At 36.7% G+C, this 17,736-nt stretch overlaps 1 protein-coding gene and 1 long non-coding RNA gene across 2 annotated transcripts; both read left to right on the top strand.

Moving 5' to 3' along the window:
- The first annotated feature begins 5,763 nt into the window (after positions 1–5,763).
- LOC140153681 (uncharacterized) lies at positions 5,764–11,638 on the top strand. Its single transcript, XR_011859133.1, has 2 exons — positions 5,764–9,611; positions 10,155–11,638. It is a non-coding gene; the product is annotated as an uncharacterized lncRNA (long non-coding RNA).
- Positions 11,639–16,003: 4,365 nt separating this feature from the next.
- On the top strand, positions 16,004–17,176 carry LOC140152387 (craniofacial development protein 2-like). Its single transcript, XM_072174694.1, has one exon. It carries the CDS (start codon positions 16,004–16,006, stop codon positions 17,174–17,176), a length of 1,173 nt encoding a protein of 390 aa, XP_072030795.1.
- The last annotated feature ends 560 nt before the right edge of the window (positions 17,177–17,736 follow it).

The raw sequence follows: 17,736 nt of genomic DNA, 5'->3' as shown, positions 1-17,736 counted from the left end.
TTACATTAGTGGTTTACAAGTATCATTGAAAGAATACCTGCAATTGTCTCCCAATTTGAACCTCTTTAGTTTGGACTATTAAAGCATGAGTTGCAGAGTCAAGGGTGGTGTGCATTTCACTTGATTCATATACACACTGTTGCATAAATACTGTAGGAGAGCTACTTGGTACAGCTTCCCTGCTCCCATAATAGGTCCAGTTCATTTCATTACATTATACTTGGAAAATGTACATTACAGATGGTACAAATGTTGGTTTTAAATTCACACTCAACTTGATCGATTTCTGCTAACTGCATTGATATAAGTCGAGGTGAACTACATGTAGATAAATGCTCATCTAAAATGGCCAATTCCAGTGATCTGGGCCCGGGGGAGTACTCAAGTTTGGTTTTGGTAGGGACGTGCCGCTGAGCTTTTGAAAGTAGACCCATATACCAATTTTTCAAGAAATTTGGACCCATTGATATACCAAAAGTCAAGATTTTCGGCCGAATTTACCCAAAATTGTCTTAGTTTTTACAAATTTTCCCAAAATTTTGGGAATATTTTGGCTAGATTAAGGAAAAATGGGGCTATTTTCCGAGAAAATTTTGAAAAAAGGACCCATTCATTTGAAAAAGGCCTTGAAAAAGGGGCCATTGATATACCAGAAGGCTGAAAATGCTACCCATGTTTGCGGCACGTCCCGTATGGTCATTTGTACTGAGTACCCCCGGATCTGGGTCCCTTGAAGTGCACAGTGTGTTCAAGTGATATAAGTGAAGGGTCTGTCAGTTACTGTCACTTTTAGAAATTCATGGTAGCAGCAAAGATACTCTTTGGTAGCAGCACGAAAAATACTACATGGTTCTTAAATATTCAAATATTGCACTTTCAGAGTCAGCTAAAGGTCTTGAAGTTCTTATAGCATGTGTCAAAATAATACAGAAATTTGTTTTTGCACTTTGTTGCCTTAACTCCAAAACAACAAGCCTGTTAAACCGAGTTCAGTATAATTTTATTTACATGACATTATTCCTGATAAACACTTTGGTGAACATTCTATGTATGGCCTTATTGCCTGTGTTAACATACACGGAAAAGAGGTACCACATTACAGTGGTTGAAGTAAAATGTTTGCTCTCTCTCAATTCATCAGGTGACAATACTAACCCATGAACAGACATCGAAGTTACCTTTTTTTGCCTACAAAGAAAGATGTATCTTCTTTTTAATCTTTTATCAAAATTGAATATTTTCCCTGTTTAATTTTGTAGATCCTGATGAAAAAGTAGTTGTGTATGTTGGGAAATTGAGACAGAGCCAAAACTGTAGTGAAATTGCTACAAATGTCTGAAAGTGAAAAGTAAAAAAAGTGTCTTTTGCGATATGGTCTATTGAACTTGTCAACAACAATGGAAAACAAAGAAGAAAGTATTTCCCGTTCCATTTATCATTTATTGCCTATTTATAGCTTTACCAACTATTGTTGGATTTTTGCAATTTATCATTGTAAAGCTTAGTTTTTGGAAGGTTTGCCTGTATGCCCAATATCTCATAAAGAGAACTTACAAACTTTCTGGATCATACGTGGTGGACAGTCACAGCTGTTGTTTTTCAGAAACTAAAAATTTATTATTTTCATATAAATTGTTGAATTTGTAGAAGAGAGGAGCCAATTTACAAGCAAAAATGGAAACTATAAAATTCACTCAGTATCAGATTCCCCCCCCCCTCTATATTAAAGCGCATTTCAACTACTCAGTGCCAGAAGTGGGTAAGTGCAATAGCTGCCATGTGTAATTGCCATGTATAGAGTACAATATACTGTGTGTAAATTGCCAAATGTTCACAGGGCAGCTATTGCACTTACCCTCTTCTGGCACTGAGCAGTCGACTTATTGCTATCGCTAAGGAGCAGACGACATGTATCTGTACAAGTATTATCTTTCGCAATGAAATCAAATACAATGGAATTAAATGTACAATGGCGTATATTCAATGATTGCTCAGTGTACATACACCGGTGCTTATATATTTGCCGCTGCATCTTCCCCCGTCAAATTATATCTTAATAAGGATATACATATTTCAAATCACAGCTGTGTAAACCCAAAATTGTTTTTGACAGGAAAGTCATGAATCACTTGTTTTATGGTTTCTTTATTGCCGTAGGATGCATATCAATGATGCAGATATTGATTGCTTTGTATGCCCTGAATGAGAGTTGTGAGCACAGGCAGTTTCATCATATTTTTGTGTCTTATTTAGATTTTTCATTTTTATCAGTGAATTCTCGCTATTCGCAATAAGGGCGCCGCCAGCGGTTTGCGATGTAATCGTGATGTATCATGATGTATCATGGGAAAAGGTCGACATCCAAGTCCGCGCAATACGAATATTACCATGCTATTACATAGGAACACGTGACAATATTTTTTTTAGTTTGTCAAAATAAAGGTGTTACACACGAATCGATACTCAATAATACTTATAGTACGTTTAAGGGACCCTTGGACCAAGTTTGCCGGAAGAGAGGTAGAAGGTTGGTTTGAGGTGCATGTGCTTGGTTAGAATGTATATAAATGAAAGTTTATACTTGGTGTAGCACCTACGGACATGTGCAGACGTGTGGACGATGTTAACCTTTATGCATGCTTTATACCTAATTCATTTATGTACACATGCCACACAAGAAGCATATTCGAAAGGTTAGCTTCAGGCTTACATCGCAGTAGATGCTGGTAGATGCAAGTATGAATACAACATCGTCCAAGTGTATAATCTCTTATGATCTTTAGGTCCGAGAAGTACTAAAGTTTGTTAATGATGTTCTATATACGTCAGTGGAGAATTATGCTATGTCACCGCATCCGCAGTAGGCATTATGGTACAATGTCATTAGATACTAGGACAGTATCCAGAATCAAAGGTCTTTTGACAGCAACGGTTGAGTACACATTCTCTAAACCCGGGATAAATAGACGGATTTGCACTAGGGACCTTTAGTTCAGGCCATGCACACAGAATATTTTGTTTACTCACCAACAAGCATTACAAATGCAGGCATGTATTAAACATGTTTAACGCCAATTGGAAAAATCACAAAAGTACTAACCAATACTTTGTAATTCAGAATAATATACTACATGTACATTAAATTCAACTTGTTTTCACAAAGTATTCTTCACACAATTGATATATCTCCCATGCCATTTTAGTTAATTGTCCATGTAGTTGATATCAGAACCTTCATCAACCATCACATAGGTATTACGTATCTTTAAACATGGCCGCAAAAATATCTGTGACATTATTTCCAGCTTGAATACTTTGTTTGAAAAAGAAAACGTGGAGGGAAATTCCATTTTGTTTTAGACTATATTTTCACTAATACAAGTTTAGGCTTAAGATATTAAAAGAAAAGAAATAGGTATAATATTAATCAAATCAAGAAGAATATCAAAGAAATCATCCTATATACCCGCACATTACACTCGAGGCAGGCCTGTATTATGATTATAGGCCTACGGTAAAAAATACTTATAAGATAATATGCTAGTTACGTTAAACAAGAAACATTTCGTGCTTGGCTGATCCTCACTTGATGAAGGTCATATTGATTTATCGTCTACAAAGAGGCCTCCTCTCCCGGCCAATGGTACGTTCAAATCGATCGGTTGGACGTCCAAAGGTCCCATAAACGTATTATAATAATGTGATTTGAAATGTGCACAATTAATTTTTACTCTATCGATTTGCGTGTAATACCGTTATATTGACAAACTAAAAAATATTGTCACATGTTCCTATGTAATAGCATGGTAATATTCGTATTGCGCGGACTTGGATGTCGACCTTTTCCCATGATACATCATGATACATCACGATTACATCGCAAACCGCTGGCGGCGCCCTTATTGCGAATAGCGAGAATTATTGTCTCTTAACCAAAAGAATGATTATGTGAGGATGTTCAGATCTACTCCTTGCCTGGAAATTTGATGAAGGTTGAAAGTTATCCATCGGAAATTTTAGGCATGAAATATGTTTTGTAAAATTAACCAAAACGCATTTATCCTGGAAGTCGCAAATCAAGTCAGACCTATTTTACTATAATTAGCACCTTTTCGCTAATAAGTTCACCAGCGGACTATTTAATTTGCAACTGTTTAAGTGCCACTTACTATCTACATGTACTATGTAGCTATCAATTTGGTAAAACTGTAATTTAAATTTAGGGCAAATCATTTGGATGATGAGAAACAATGTCTGTGTCAATTTTCCTATGTCATCAAAGGGCTATTCCAGTTCAAATCCATACACCCCCTGTGGAAGACTTAACTTTAATCTTCTAGATGGGGAGTGTGAATTTCAGATGAGGTTACCTGAATATGGGTGACTTCATTTTGAAATCTACACTCCCTGTGTGAGAGATTAAGGTCATGTCTTCCATTAGGGGTGTATGGATTTCAACTGGAATTGCCTAATTAATGAAATAGGAAAAATGGCACAGACAGTGTATCGCAACACCCAAAATAGCCCAATGACAGCATTGTTTTGCATGAAAATATCCAGTTTGGCATTCGTAACATAGACATAATCATAGAAATAATAGCACCCCTTGAAATGAAATAATGACTACTTTTAATTTAAAGGGATAAATACATTCATTTTGCCAACGAAATAGATTTCAAGTTAACATCCTTAAATGAAAATCAAATCTTGGAGCTATGCACACCAACAGTTTCACAGTTTCAAGTCTGTGTATGACAGCAACCCTATACTAAACACACAGCAGAATAAATGGCGCATGTGCCGTTCATGCTCCACTTTACTTTAAAAATATGAGAATAAAACATGTTTCACATCGACTTCAGTAGCAGAGTTAGGTTTTTTTAATGGGGTAATAATAATCAAAATGAAACACTACAGTGGGAGACATTCCTTAAAGATGACTTGTGATGAAAATGGTCAACCCTCTCTTCATTTAATTTCTGGAAATAAGAGATGCAATTACTTAAATGAGTAGAACTATTGCCCATGGCATTAATTATTGTAAGTTGAGGAGTGTCATGTGTATATGAGCTATATTGAAAATGCACATGTTGTAAAAATTCATTAATAAGCATATGTGCCTATTAACAAATTGCTGGGACAAAAACACATTTTTAGGGTAGTTTGTTAAACCTTTTCGGGGTTTTTTTCCTTTTGATTTACAAATATCTGTATATTTGTAAATTAAAAGGAAAAAAATTAAAGAGTTTAACGAACTACCCTAAAAATGTGTTTTTCCATCATTTCCAATGTTTTACCAATTGGGATGGGTACTTGTGTGATTCTGTAGCCAGTGAAGTCAGGATTTGAAAATCATGCTGCATACAAAATACATCTCGATGTATGAATAAAACTCGCCGAAAGTGTTTTCGGTCAGTGTTTGAAAATTAAAACCTGAAAATGGTCAACCCTCTCTTCATTTAATTTCTGGAAATAAGAGATGCAATTACTTCAAAGAGTAGAACTATTGCCCATGGCATCAATTATTGTAAGTTGAGGAGTGTCATATGTATATGAGTTATATTGAAAATGCACATGTTGTAAAAATTCATTAATAAGCATATATGCCTATTAACAAATTGCTGGGACAAAAACACATTTTTAGGGTAGTTTGTTAAACTTTATCGTTTTTTTTTCCTTTTAATTTACAAATATCTGTATATTTGTAAATTAAAAGGAACAAAATTAAAGAGTTTAACGAACTACCCTAAAAATGCGATCATTTCCAATGTTTTACCAATTGGGATGGGTACTTGTGTGATTCTGTAGCCAGTGAAGTCAAGATTTGAAAATCATGCTGCATACAAAATACATCTCGATGTATGAATAAAACTCGCCGAAAGTGTTTTCGGTCAGTGTTTGAAAATTAAAACCTGAAATGTACTTTGACCACATAACAACTCTTTAACAACTAAGTGAATTACTCATTTTAGTGGATTAAAGATATTATACATCAATCTTACCTTCTTTACGGCAGTTTACTGTGGTGCTTTTTCAAGAGGTTTTAAAGCATTACAATCGAAATCATATCACTTCCCTTCTTGAGATTTTTTTTTTAGTGTCGCTATTTAAATTTAAGAGTTGACCATTTACATGTATTTCAAAAGCCTTTGCTTATGAAACAGAAACTCTAGTGGTGGATCTGCGCATTGATGATGGTGTCGTAAAGGTTTTCTTTGCAAAGAATTCTGGGATTCCTAAAAGTGTGAATTTTGTATTACAAAAATGTGTTGTAGATTTGAACAATTCTGTGATTATAGCACACAATGTAAATCAGTCTTGGACAATTGAGTCGCAAACTTTATGGAAATTGTACACCATGACTATAAAAAATGGGCTATTCCAGTTGAAATCCACACTACCCCTGTGGAACATTTTGGAAATATCTTCCACAGGGGGAGTATGTTTTTCAAATATAATTGGTCAGAGTTAATAATTTTGAAACCCATACTCCCCCTGTATTATGGCTTTACTTGTATCTTCCACAACTGGAGTAAGTATTTCAAATGGAAGTTGCAATTGTGTATTCTATTCAAAATTGATACTCCCTCTGTGGAAGACTTTAGCTAAATCTTCCACAGGGGTAGTGTGGATTTTAATTGAAATAGCCCAATGTATTGAATTGAATTACCTTGCCTGTCAAAATGGGTATAGTTTGTGATACCCTTGTGATATAGAAAAAAAAATGGAGATTTCTATTTATATGTAAAACATGTCCTAACATAGGGCATGTTAAACACTGCACAAAGTGTACATGGAAAGTGGATAATTACACAAGATGAATATAAATCATCAATTTTTTTACTTGAAGTACTTATTTTTATGAAATAATAGGAGGAATTAATTAATATAAAATGATGTATTTGTGAGGTTTGGTAATGTACTTACAAATGTACATTTCCAATTTCAGAATGTTTGTTAATTGTTAAACAATTTAGTGATTTGATTTTGATATAATTGTGTTGTACAGGTGTTGATGTCAAGTTTTACCTATCATATCGTAAGCACCCAGCAAACACAAAATATATATCTGTAAAACATTGGGTTTTTGGAGGATCAACACGTTTTAATAACATTAAATGGCAAGCTATATAAAGGTCATGAAAAATGTTTTAAAACACTTTCCCATGAAAAATGTTCTAAATCATTTTTTATGAAAAACACTAAACTATATTTCAAAAATGTTGTCATTATGTTATTTTGAAATTTTTGTTTTGGCAAACATTTTTGCAAAATATTTTGTTGACGCATGGCAGACTATTTTGCAGGGAGTTTACAATGTTTTATTGTTATTAAAACGTTATATTCACCCTTTGCACGGATCTGCCATCTTACTACCAAACGAGGTGCTCACATGCAAACGCAGGCGCAAAATGTGCATTAATTGTTTCTCGTGCTTTTCTAACAACACGCCAGAAGGCATTTGAAAAGCGTACACGGTATTTAAAGCATGTGTTTGACAGGCGTACGCACACACAGTATGCACTTTGCGGGTAGAACCTCATTTTGAGATGATTGTGTGATCGGCGAATACCCTTAACATATCCCAACATTTAATATGGTTTGTGTTTGCTGGGTAATCACTTAACAGCACTTTGTCCAAAAAGAAGAGTCAGGGTAACATACGTGTAAGTGTATTGACACAATATGGGGTTAAGGTAACTGAGGCAACACTTTACATTTAACAAGTGATGTTTCCACCTTGAAAATAATGTTCCACCCTGGTTTGTCATTGAGTACTTACATGATTTCGTACTTGGACAAACATTCAGAAAAGTAGAAAAATGTACTGGACACTTGACATTAAGAAATTGTTATTTCTGCTTTATTTACATCGCATTGTTTTCTGCTTTGAATATAAATTAGGAATCTGGAAAACAAGTTATGGGTGGATATATTGTACCAAATGATAATGTACCCGATTTGATGGTTAAACAACAGCACTACATTCCTGATGAAGGTGTTTTCCAAACTAACTAAACAATTGGGTCATTCCATTTAAAGTCCACACTCCCCCTGTGGAAGATTTTGGAAATTTCTTCCACAGGGGGAGTATGCATTTCAAATGGAATGAACACAGTGGGTGGTTACATTTAAATTCCATACACCCTCTGAGAAAGATTCAACCTAGAATCTTCCACAGAGTGTGGATGAGTTTCAAATGGAGCTGCCTAAATGTGGTCATTCCATTTGAAATTCATACTCCCCATGGAAGATATTTCCAAAATCTTCCACAGAGGGAGTGTGGATTTTAATTGGGATAGCCCAATTATTATGTATTATGTGATTTTTGTTAAGTTTTTCCGAAAGTAGTTTGTTAGTGTTCAGTAGTGTGTTAATCTTTTGTATTATGTTTTTTGTTGTGATTTTAAGGCACTTTGGACCTTGACTTTTTGTATAAGTTTATTGAACCATGCAACTCACACAATTTAGCTGATTCTTTTCATATTTGATCACATATATTAATAGTATTTTCTGTAGTTTTATTTAAGAAAAGGAAAAGCTGTAATCATTGAATTGTCATTGTTATCAAAATGACCTACAGTTGGCCTTGTTAATTCAAGATAAGTCTTGGATGTAATTGTTTTATTTACATGATTAATTTGGCAAGTTATTTATTTGAATAGTGAATGTGTTGTTGGGTATGTGTAAGTGGTAATGGGACAAGTGGTTTATTGGGAGATATGGGAAGTGGATACTCATTGATATTTCTGATGTGACACAGCTTTAGCTTTAGATACCTTATGGGCTATTCTAGAAATTAGTGGCACCCTTAAAAAAAGACATGAAAATCCTCAAACACTAAAGAAGACATGGAAATTCAGCATTTTCTTTCAAGGAAAATCATCATTTAGCATTGGGTACCCCCCTCAAAAAAAAAATCAAAATACTAAAAAAGACATGGGACTTCCCATCAAAAAAAGTTTTAGTTGAATGTTACCTGTTGTCTTGTGGGGCACTGGGAATTTCCCAATTTTTTTTGGGTGAAATTTTGCTCAAACTGGGAATTACAATATTTGCTACTAAAATTCCATATTTTTCATTTAAAAATAACTTGTCTTCTTTTGAAGAGGTGCTTTTTATTTCTGGACTAGCCCAATGCCACTTCTGCTGCACATGCAAGTGAACGTAGCGTCAGTTTTGCTGCAAAATAACCAAAAATACAAATAGTATGATATGCTTATCTGGGCTTAACATTTATCAATACAATGTGAGCTACAATTCAACTATTAGGAATTAAAATTAATTCTGCAATGATTGCCTTATTGCTTTAAATATGTAACGGCAGAAGAGCGCTGAATGTGGGGTAATTAATATGGAAAGGTTTAATTAAACCACAATGACTGCAAACAAAAGTGTGAAATGAAACTGCCAAGGCTGATAAACACGCTTTCCTGTGCAGATTTGACAGTTGGGTAAATGAGAAATATAGAGACAAGTGGGTGGAATATTAGCGGTGGGACTCAATGTATCATAAACTGCACATTGAGGCCATATATTTAAAGCATATAGACTAACATCACACATGCTCTCTCAGCTACTTGCCAAAAGGTGGGTGGAATCAGTAAACAGTTTGTGAAGTTGATTGAACAGATTCATCAGGATCGGTATAGTAAACTGGTTAACAAAGTTCTTTGTATCTGATCCAGAATGTTCACTTACTTGTGTGCGTTTCAACAACAGCTGTTGTCTTTATCAACACTTGATGGGTAGTGACTGCTATTGGCAACCGACGCTAGAAGTAGTTCCAGCGTTGATCTTGGAGTTGCCAGTCTGTTTTCCTTCAAGGGATTTTCTTGATCCCTGAGTCAGGAACTCATCAAAAATGTGAGAGAGTTGGTACTGTCCTTCATCTCTGTTCATGGTGGTGCCCCTCCGCTTTCTTATTTCTATAGCCTCCTGATGAGTTCCTGACTCAGGGATCAAGAAAATCCCTTGAAGGAAAACAGACTGGCAACTCCAAGATCAACGCTGGAACTACTTCTAGCGTCGGTTGCCAATAGCAGTCACTACCCATCAAGTGTTGATAAAGACAACAGCTGTTGTTGAAACGTACACAAGTAAGTGAACATTCTGGATCAGATACAAAGAACTTTGTTAACCAGTTTGTGAAGTTGGTTTACAGCACTCCAGCAAGTCAACATACACTAGGATCCACAACATGCGCATCTATCAGGGCACAGTTCTTTGACCCCAATACGTTTGTACATTCATTGAATGACCTTTGAAAATTTGGGTACAAAAACTCATACTCTGCAACTTGAGGTCAAATATTGTGCTATGATGGTTTAATTGAGGTTATTGAACTATACCACTGGGATGAGGTCATTGTGGTCCATAGTGATATTTATGTTAATAATGAACTCATTCATCTTGGTCTCACCTGTATGGAGAACAAATTTATGGAACGTTGTGTTATCTATGTTTTGTGGGAGGTGTGGTGAAAATAAATGGGAAGAGGGAAAGAATGGTGAGACACTACTTCACCAACTTATTGGAATTACGGGCTATTTTGTCCCAAATTTGATTGATGTTTATGCCATATGAAAGTGACTTGTTGCTGCTTTGTAGATAGCGTACACATTTAGACACATAGTTGCCTTGAGTATTATGTATACATAAAATGTTTTAAGTTATTGAGATGTGGAAGAAGTTTTGGGGAAACCAGATGGGTTTGGTTTGTCAGCCCAAATGGCTGAGAGATTACAGAAATTCCAATGTTTGAAATAATTCAATTGTATCAAAAAAAAATATCTTAAGGAATCGGATAGCAAAGTTTTTCAACAAAAAAAAAAATCAAAATTATTTGATATCAGAAGGACATTCCTCGTATTCAGAATGCAACTTGACGTCTGATGTGCTCTGATGTCCCACCAAAAATACTCTGCAAAAATTGCTATCTGATCCCTTAAGATGTAGGGCAATCTGGTGTTATACCCCCCTGTGGCAGGTAAGCTTCGGTAATAAACATGACTGTACAGCTCAACTCTGTGTGGGCTATTCATGTTGAAATCCACACTACCCCTGTTGAAGGTTTTAGAAATATCTTCCACAGGGGGAGTATGTTTTTCAAATGTAATTAGTCAGGGTTAATCATTTTGAAACCCCATACTCCCGCTGTATTATGACTTTACGTATATCATCCCCAACTGGAGCAAGTATTTTAAATAGAAGTTGCCCAGTTGTCTATTCTATTTGAAACTCTTACTCCCTCTGTGGAAGACTTTAGCTAAATCTTCCACAGAGGGAGTGTGGATTTCAAATAGAATAGCTGGGTGGTATAATATGAGACTGCCAGATGTAGTTTGCAATTGGTATAGAACGGTAGCAGTGGGGTCTCTTTTTATGCCACTGCAACATATTTTTCATATCAAGGTGCGATTTGTGAGAACTAGAAGCAGGTCTTGTCTGCTATTTGAAGGGCTGAACAAGTGATTCAAGTTTGTGCTTGTTACACTGACACTGTACATGTCTTAGATCCGCTGTGAATTGATTGCCTGAGTAATGGCAATGTCAGTTGTGTAGTCCTGAAATGTCACCAAGTATGTTATAAATTAAACCAAACATCAGCAGTTATGTCAAATCATAGCAGTGGTATTGGCATTCACAACTCCACCTTGTTCAACCCAAAATTTTGTAATCGCTATAATGTCAGTAATTTTAATCATTAGAGGCTGGGCACGTAATGAAATAATGCTTAATCGGCCAATGGAGTAATTGCTTTATATACCTTGACTTGATTCAATTCAATCACATTGACACACTTATGCATGTTATCATCATAAGTGTATCGAGGGTGTGTGATTGCAGTTTATGTTCAATTAGTATTGCCATGCTACATGTACAACATATCCCTATTTGGTATGTGTGTGATTATGCAATTTGTAGCTCTTAGGCTTGCATGAGATTCAAATTAGAAACCTGTCAATGGCATACTTGTGCAAACTGATTTTGTGGAGAAAATTGATATTGATACACGGCGAAATTTCACAGAATTTTTGTCTTGCGACACAATTATCTGCAACTCAAACTCTTGTGGAGGGGGTATCTTGATTTGGTGTGGTTGGGGATGTGTACAGAGGATGATTTAAGCACTTCCCAGCAAGTCTTGCGGTTAGCACAGCTGTGTGAGTGAACATGACACCACTGTTCGCCCACTGCATACACACGTGCATGGTTAAATTTGAATTTGGACAGATATATTTACAGTAAAACACCTTCAAAAAGTTGGTCGATTTCACATTTTATGTTATCTACAGAAGGTGTGAATTATCCTTCATGCATACATCACTTTAGATCTGAAATCGACTAAGTAATAATGACACACGGGCAATTCTAAAACAACATCTTTTGCACAGAGTTCAATGGGATTTGAAAAGTAAAGTGGCAGTTGAAACTCTAGTGATAACACTTTTACAGTGCATGATGGGGCTTCCTTAAATCATCCTCTGGGATGTGTAGTTGGATTCCATAAAATGACCCCAGATTCTACCAAATTTTCAGAAAAAGATCCCAAAGTACATTAATGATTTAGATTTTATAAGCTTCTTGGGTGGAAAACATTTGCAATTCAAAAATAATGATAAATTATTTTGTTTTCCAGATTTTGTGAGAACATTTGAAACCACCTTTTTGTAATTTTGTGAGTCATTATAATCTGGGATAACTGCACGTCCCTGAAAACACCTTTTCACCAAGAACCTCCCCCCTCAATTAAGCGCATAGCGGGTCTGACATGATCCTTACTCATGCAAGGCTTGACTTCAATAAGGCAGAACATTTCTTGTGAAGAAACAGTTTATTACATAGTGTCTGACAATTTTGAACATAGGGTGTAATTGCACATTATAGTCCACCCCAACCCTAAAACCATAACCTGATTTTGGGGAGGGGCGGATTATATTGTGCAATTACACCACCAACATAGTGCCACCAATTATCTATACACAGTATTAAACTGTATCATTTGTACAGAACTTGTAAATGCACACATCATGTAGTACTTGTAAATACTCACATTTTTTTGGTCTTTCATATCATATATATACCAAGTAGCTATTTGAATATTAATCAATTATTTGATTGTAATATATTATATCTTACAGCAAGTGGGTGTTGTAATTACACGAGGAAATACTTTTTTGGAATTCTTGATGTTTGCTGTGATATGTATACAGACAAGTTGGTGAACACATTTTGTGGGTTGGTTCACATCTTTAGAAAAGAAATTTATCATGTACAATAAAAAAAGGTGCAAAGGCCAACTTATAACAATTGTGTGGTGTGGATTATTGCGTGAAATATTAACAATATATGGAATTATTTTCAGGATGGTCCTGTATACAGACTGCAAAACAATTAAGATACCAGTTTGTTTTTACCCCTGTATATCGTAAACAAAGACAGATGTCAAAATTAGAACCAGCAGCCAATAGCTGCATCTCAGACCTCATTCATATAAGACCAGTGGCGGCGCCACGGGGGGCATGGGGGGGCAAATGCCCCAGTCAGAACTCTTGCCCCCCCCGTTGCCCCCCCCCAGAAACAACCCAAAAGTCCGAAAATTTCCACTTTTTACGGCAATTTTATGCAAACTTTGTTGACTTTGTCCCCCTGAAATTAACTTTGCCCCCTAATGCCCCCGAAAAAAAAATTCCTGGCGCCGCCACTGTATAAGACCTCATTCGTTGAAATCGTTCAAGAAATAAAAAAAGACACAATGATCCAAAAACCCAAGGAAGATGCAAATTCACAAGCTGTAGTACACAAAGCGTTATCGAACAAGAGAACTTGCGTCAATATCAGGGGTGTGAAATCTCCTCTTTTAAGCTGAATTCCTCTTTTTTGGAAATTTCTTTGAGGCAAAATTTTAGCTTTTTCTTTCATTTTCAGTCCATTTTGAACATATTTCAGTGCTTTTCCTCTTTTTTGAACAAAGTTCCTCTTTTTTTCAATAGAGGTCACTCACACCAGTGGTCATGCTTCCATTGATTAGCACCTTGCCATGCTTTTCATTGATTAGAACATAAAAGTGCAACTTTTGATTTTGTTAATTGGGTTTTAGATCACTGTTTCTTTAATTCTCAAGCAATTACAACAAACGAGGTAAAAATCTGAGCTAAAGGATACTGGCAGGTACTGGCTGCTTGTTTTAATTTTGACATATTTGTCTTTGTTTAGGATATACAGGGGTGAACATAACTGGTACCTTAATTTTTGTGTGGTCTATAGTATGGTCCTAAAAACACTTTCAATATGCAGGGGAAAGATGAATTATGCATCTCACACTAGCACAATTGAATTAGGGGTTCATTCATAGGATTGAGGGCATAAACAGCGATCATGCCCGAAATCCTATGAATGAACCCCGTTCATACATACCCAACATTCTTAGCAATTCAATACAGATGAAAATAATAAGGGTTTACAAGTTTAAATAACATTTCCATACCATTTTCCTTCATAAATTAGAAGAAAATGAGTAGGCCTACTTGCAGGAAGCAGCTCGGCTCATGAGGTCAACGCGTGATACTGGCGTCATCTTTTGGCGCTCTGCGTGAGACGAGGCGTGGTGACATGCTTGGCGTGTACACAACACTAGCAAATCGTGTTAATTGGGTTCCAACGTTGCGTGACGCAGCTTGTTTATGCCCTGCGTACTGGTCATAAACGGAATTTATGACCAGCGAAAAAGTGCCCAAATCCAATCAGAAATGTCATTATATCATGAGTATGTATGAACATGGATTTACAAATGGAAACATAATATGCATGGGCTGATAATCTTGTGTATAGAACTATTGAAATTGGTCGAAATTTAGGTCAAAAAAGTTGATAGGATGTCCTCCATTGCCCACACCAAATTTTGCAAAACTTCTTTACAAAATAATCTATCCTAATTTTGGAATTATTGTTTTCCTTTCAGAATGTTTGCATTTTAAAATATGATTTTCTTAAACAGTTAGTTATTATAATTCTTTAAAACATGAAGTGATGTAAAGTGAAATATTCTTATTCACATCTTCATTGGCAAGTTTCTATTATAGTTTTTACACCATTGACCACAACATCTTATAAAAAAAATACATTTTTCCACTGGCCTGCTCCTACTGTACTCCAGAAAAGTTGTGGCCAACCAAACTTTCTTAGCCTTACTATGAACTAAATGAACATGTGTATTGTGATATGCTGCTTAGATATCATACAAACAAGTCATGCCAATGTCTCAAGTGTTAAAAAACAAGACCACCACCTCCCAATGCTATATATTTAAGTTTCGTCTTAACCCTTTAATTATGGACACTTTGGGCCTAATAACTGCTAAATTGTATTTAAAAAAATTATTCAAAATGGCATTTTTGTAAGCAAATTTGAGGTCACAGTTAGATTTGTCAAATGTTTGTCATGTAGATGAGTTGAACTCATTGTTTATCAACAAAGGCAAGGGACTGGTATTGATATGCTTCAACCAACTGCATACATCCACTACACCGTTCAATATTGTGATGGTTTTAAAAGCACAGGCTCTGAATAAAATATGATGCGCTTACATACTGTCAGGCAAGAAAAATAGGAATTGTGATGATGATGCGTGCGCATACTGTAAGGCTATATACGTACTTTAGTATGAGGACCAAAAGTCTCCGTAATTCCAGGGTTATGACAAACCCCATTTGCAAGGGGCCTATTTCACTAACGTCTTGCGATCATCGCTATTGATCGCTAAACCACAAATCCGTCGCTATTTAGCGAAAGATTTTACAAATTGGTTTCACTAATCGGTGGGTGACAGGCTTAAAAGTCACAGGAGTGACTAAAAGGATGTGCACGTATAAGTCAGGTCACAGGGGTAAGTGATGCTGATATACTGCTGCAATGTAGGACTGCAACATGGAATGTCAGTGGAATTGGACAGAAGGAACCAGAGATTGTTGAAACAATGCAGAGGTATAGCATCTTAATCATGGGAATATCTGATACAAGGCTTAAAGGAAAAGGCATGAAGGAATCTCACAACGACTATGTACTCATCTGGTCTGGAGTGGACAAAAACAAAAGAGCCGTCCATGGAGTGGGTTTCTACCTACACCCAGAATTAGCTAAGAACATTATGGAAGTTGACTACATATCCGAAAGAATAATCAGACTCAGAATACAACAAGAGAAAGAGGTTATAACATACATCCAAGTGTATGCCCCATGCAATGATTCCTACTCAGATGAAGACAAGGATACATTCTTTGAAGAGTTATCTGATGTTATAAACAGTACAAAGAATCAGGATATGCTGGTGGTAATGGGAGACATGAATGGACATGTGGGAAGTGAACGATCCCCGTGGGAAGATTACCTAGGACCCCACAGTGCACCAAACACAAATCGGAACTACAATGGACAACTTATCTTGGAACTTTGTGCCCAACATGATCTCTTTGTCACAAACACATTCTTCCAACATAGGAGCACCCAAATATTCACATGGTACAAGTGGAATGACCTCACCAAAGCTTCTCAGCTTGACTTCATCCTCATTAAAAAGACAGATCGATGCACAGTGAATGACTCTAAAGCAATGCCAAACATCCACATAGATACGGATCACAGACCAGTCATGATGGAAACAAGTGCCAGGAGAAGACCACAGCCAAATAAAAGGCAGCAACCTGAGACAATAAACCTCAGAAAATTAGCAGAAGAACCTGTGAAGGCAGCCATTGAACAACAGATGGATCAGCTATTCCAAAAACTACCAGATCAGGAAGGAAATACAGAAGAAGAGTGGACATGGTTCAAAGATGCTCTAACAGACACCCTTAAAGCAAATTGTGGGACTAAGAAAAGAAAAACGGGACAAGTGAAAGGGACATCCTGGTGGAATGACACGGTCAAAGCAGCAACCAAAGAGAAGAAAAGACTCTTCAAGAAATGGTCAAAAGCAACCTGGAAGCAGACTACAACGAGTACAGGGAAGCCCGGCGAAACTGCAAGAAGACTATCAAAGAAGCCAAAGACCAGTCTTGGAAAACATATGGGGAAGACCTGGCAGAAAAATCAAATAGCTCGAGCAGAGAGTTCTTTAAAGCAGTTAAAGCCTACAAACAGCGGGACGAGCCTTTTGACCCAACCGCCATCATAAGCGACAAGGATGGAAACCCCTCACAGACAGCTGCTGAAATCACCAACAGATGGGGAGAATACTTCGAAGATCTGCTCAACCCAAGCGGTGATGGTGACAGACAACAGCAGCAGCCCTTCCATCCTCGGTTCCAAGAGGAAGTTGATCCACCCATACTCCAGGAGGAAGTCAGAAGTGCTATTAAAACCAGTCCCAAAAACAAGGCAGCTGGAATTGATGACATCACAACAGAAGCCATACTTGCTTGTGGAGATACAGGAGTCAAATGGTTGACAAGAGTGTTCAACAGGGCTTGGGAGGAGCGAGCTGTACCCGATGACTGGCAACGTGCCATAATTGGCCCCATCTGGAAAAAAAAGGGAGTAAAAGAGATTGTAGCAAATATAGAGGAATCTCTCTGCTCAGCCATACTGGGAAGGTTTATGCAAAGATCTAAGAGAAACAAATAAGACCAGTTGTTGAACATCAGCTGAGCGAAGCGCAGTTTGGGTTCAGGAAGAACAGAGGGTGCACTGATGCCATATTTGCTCTGAGACAGCTGTGTGAAAGGAGTATTGAGT

The sequence above is a fragment of the Amphiura filiformis genome, chromosome 5 (assembly GCF_039555335.1).
Source record: "Amphiura filiformis chromosome 5, Afil_fr2py, whole genome shotgun sequence".
In the NCBI taxonomy this organism is placed as follows: Eukaryota; Metazoa; Echinodermata; class Ophiuroidea; order Amphilepidida; family Amphiuridae; genus Amphiura; species Amphiura filiformis.
The sequence above is the reverse complement of the archived record's forward strand: the minus strand, read 5'-3'. Positions and strand labels throughout refer to the sequence as shown.

Excerpts from the sequence above, each read along its gene's own strand:
- LOC140152387 (XM_072174694.1), top strand. The coding sequence starts at position 16,004 with ATGGGAATATCTGATACAAGGCTTAAAGGAAAAGGCATGAAGGAATCT.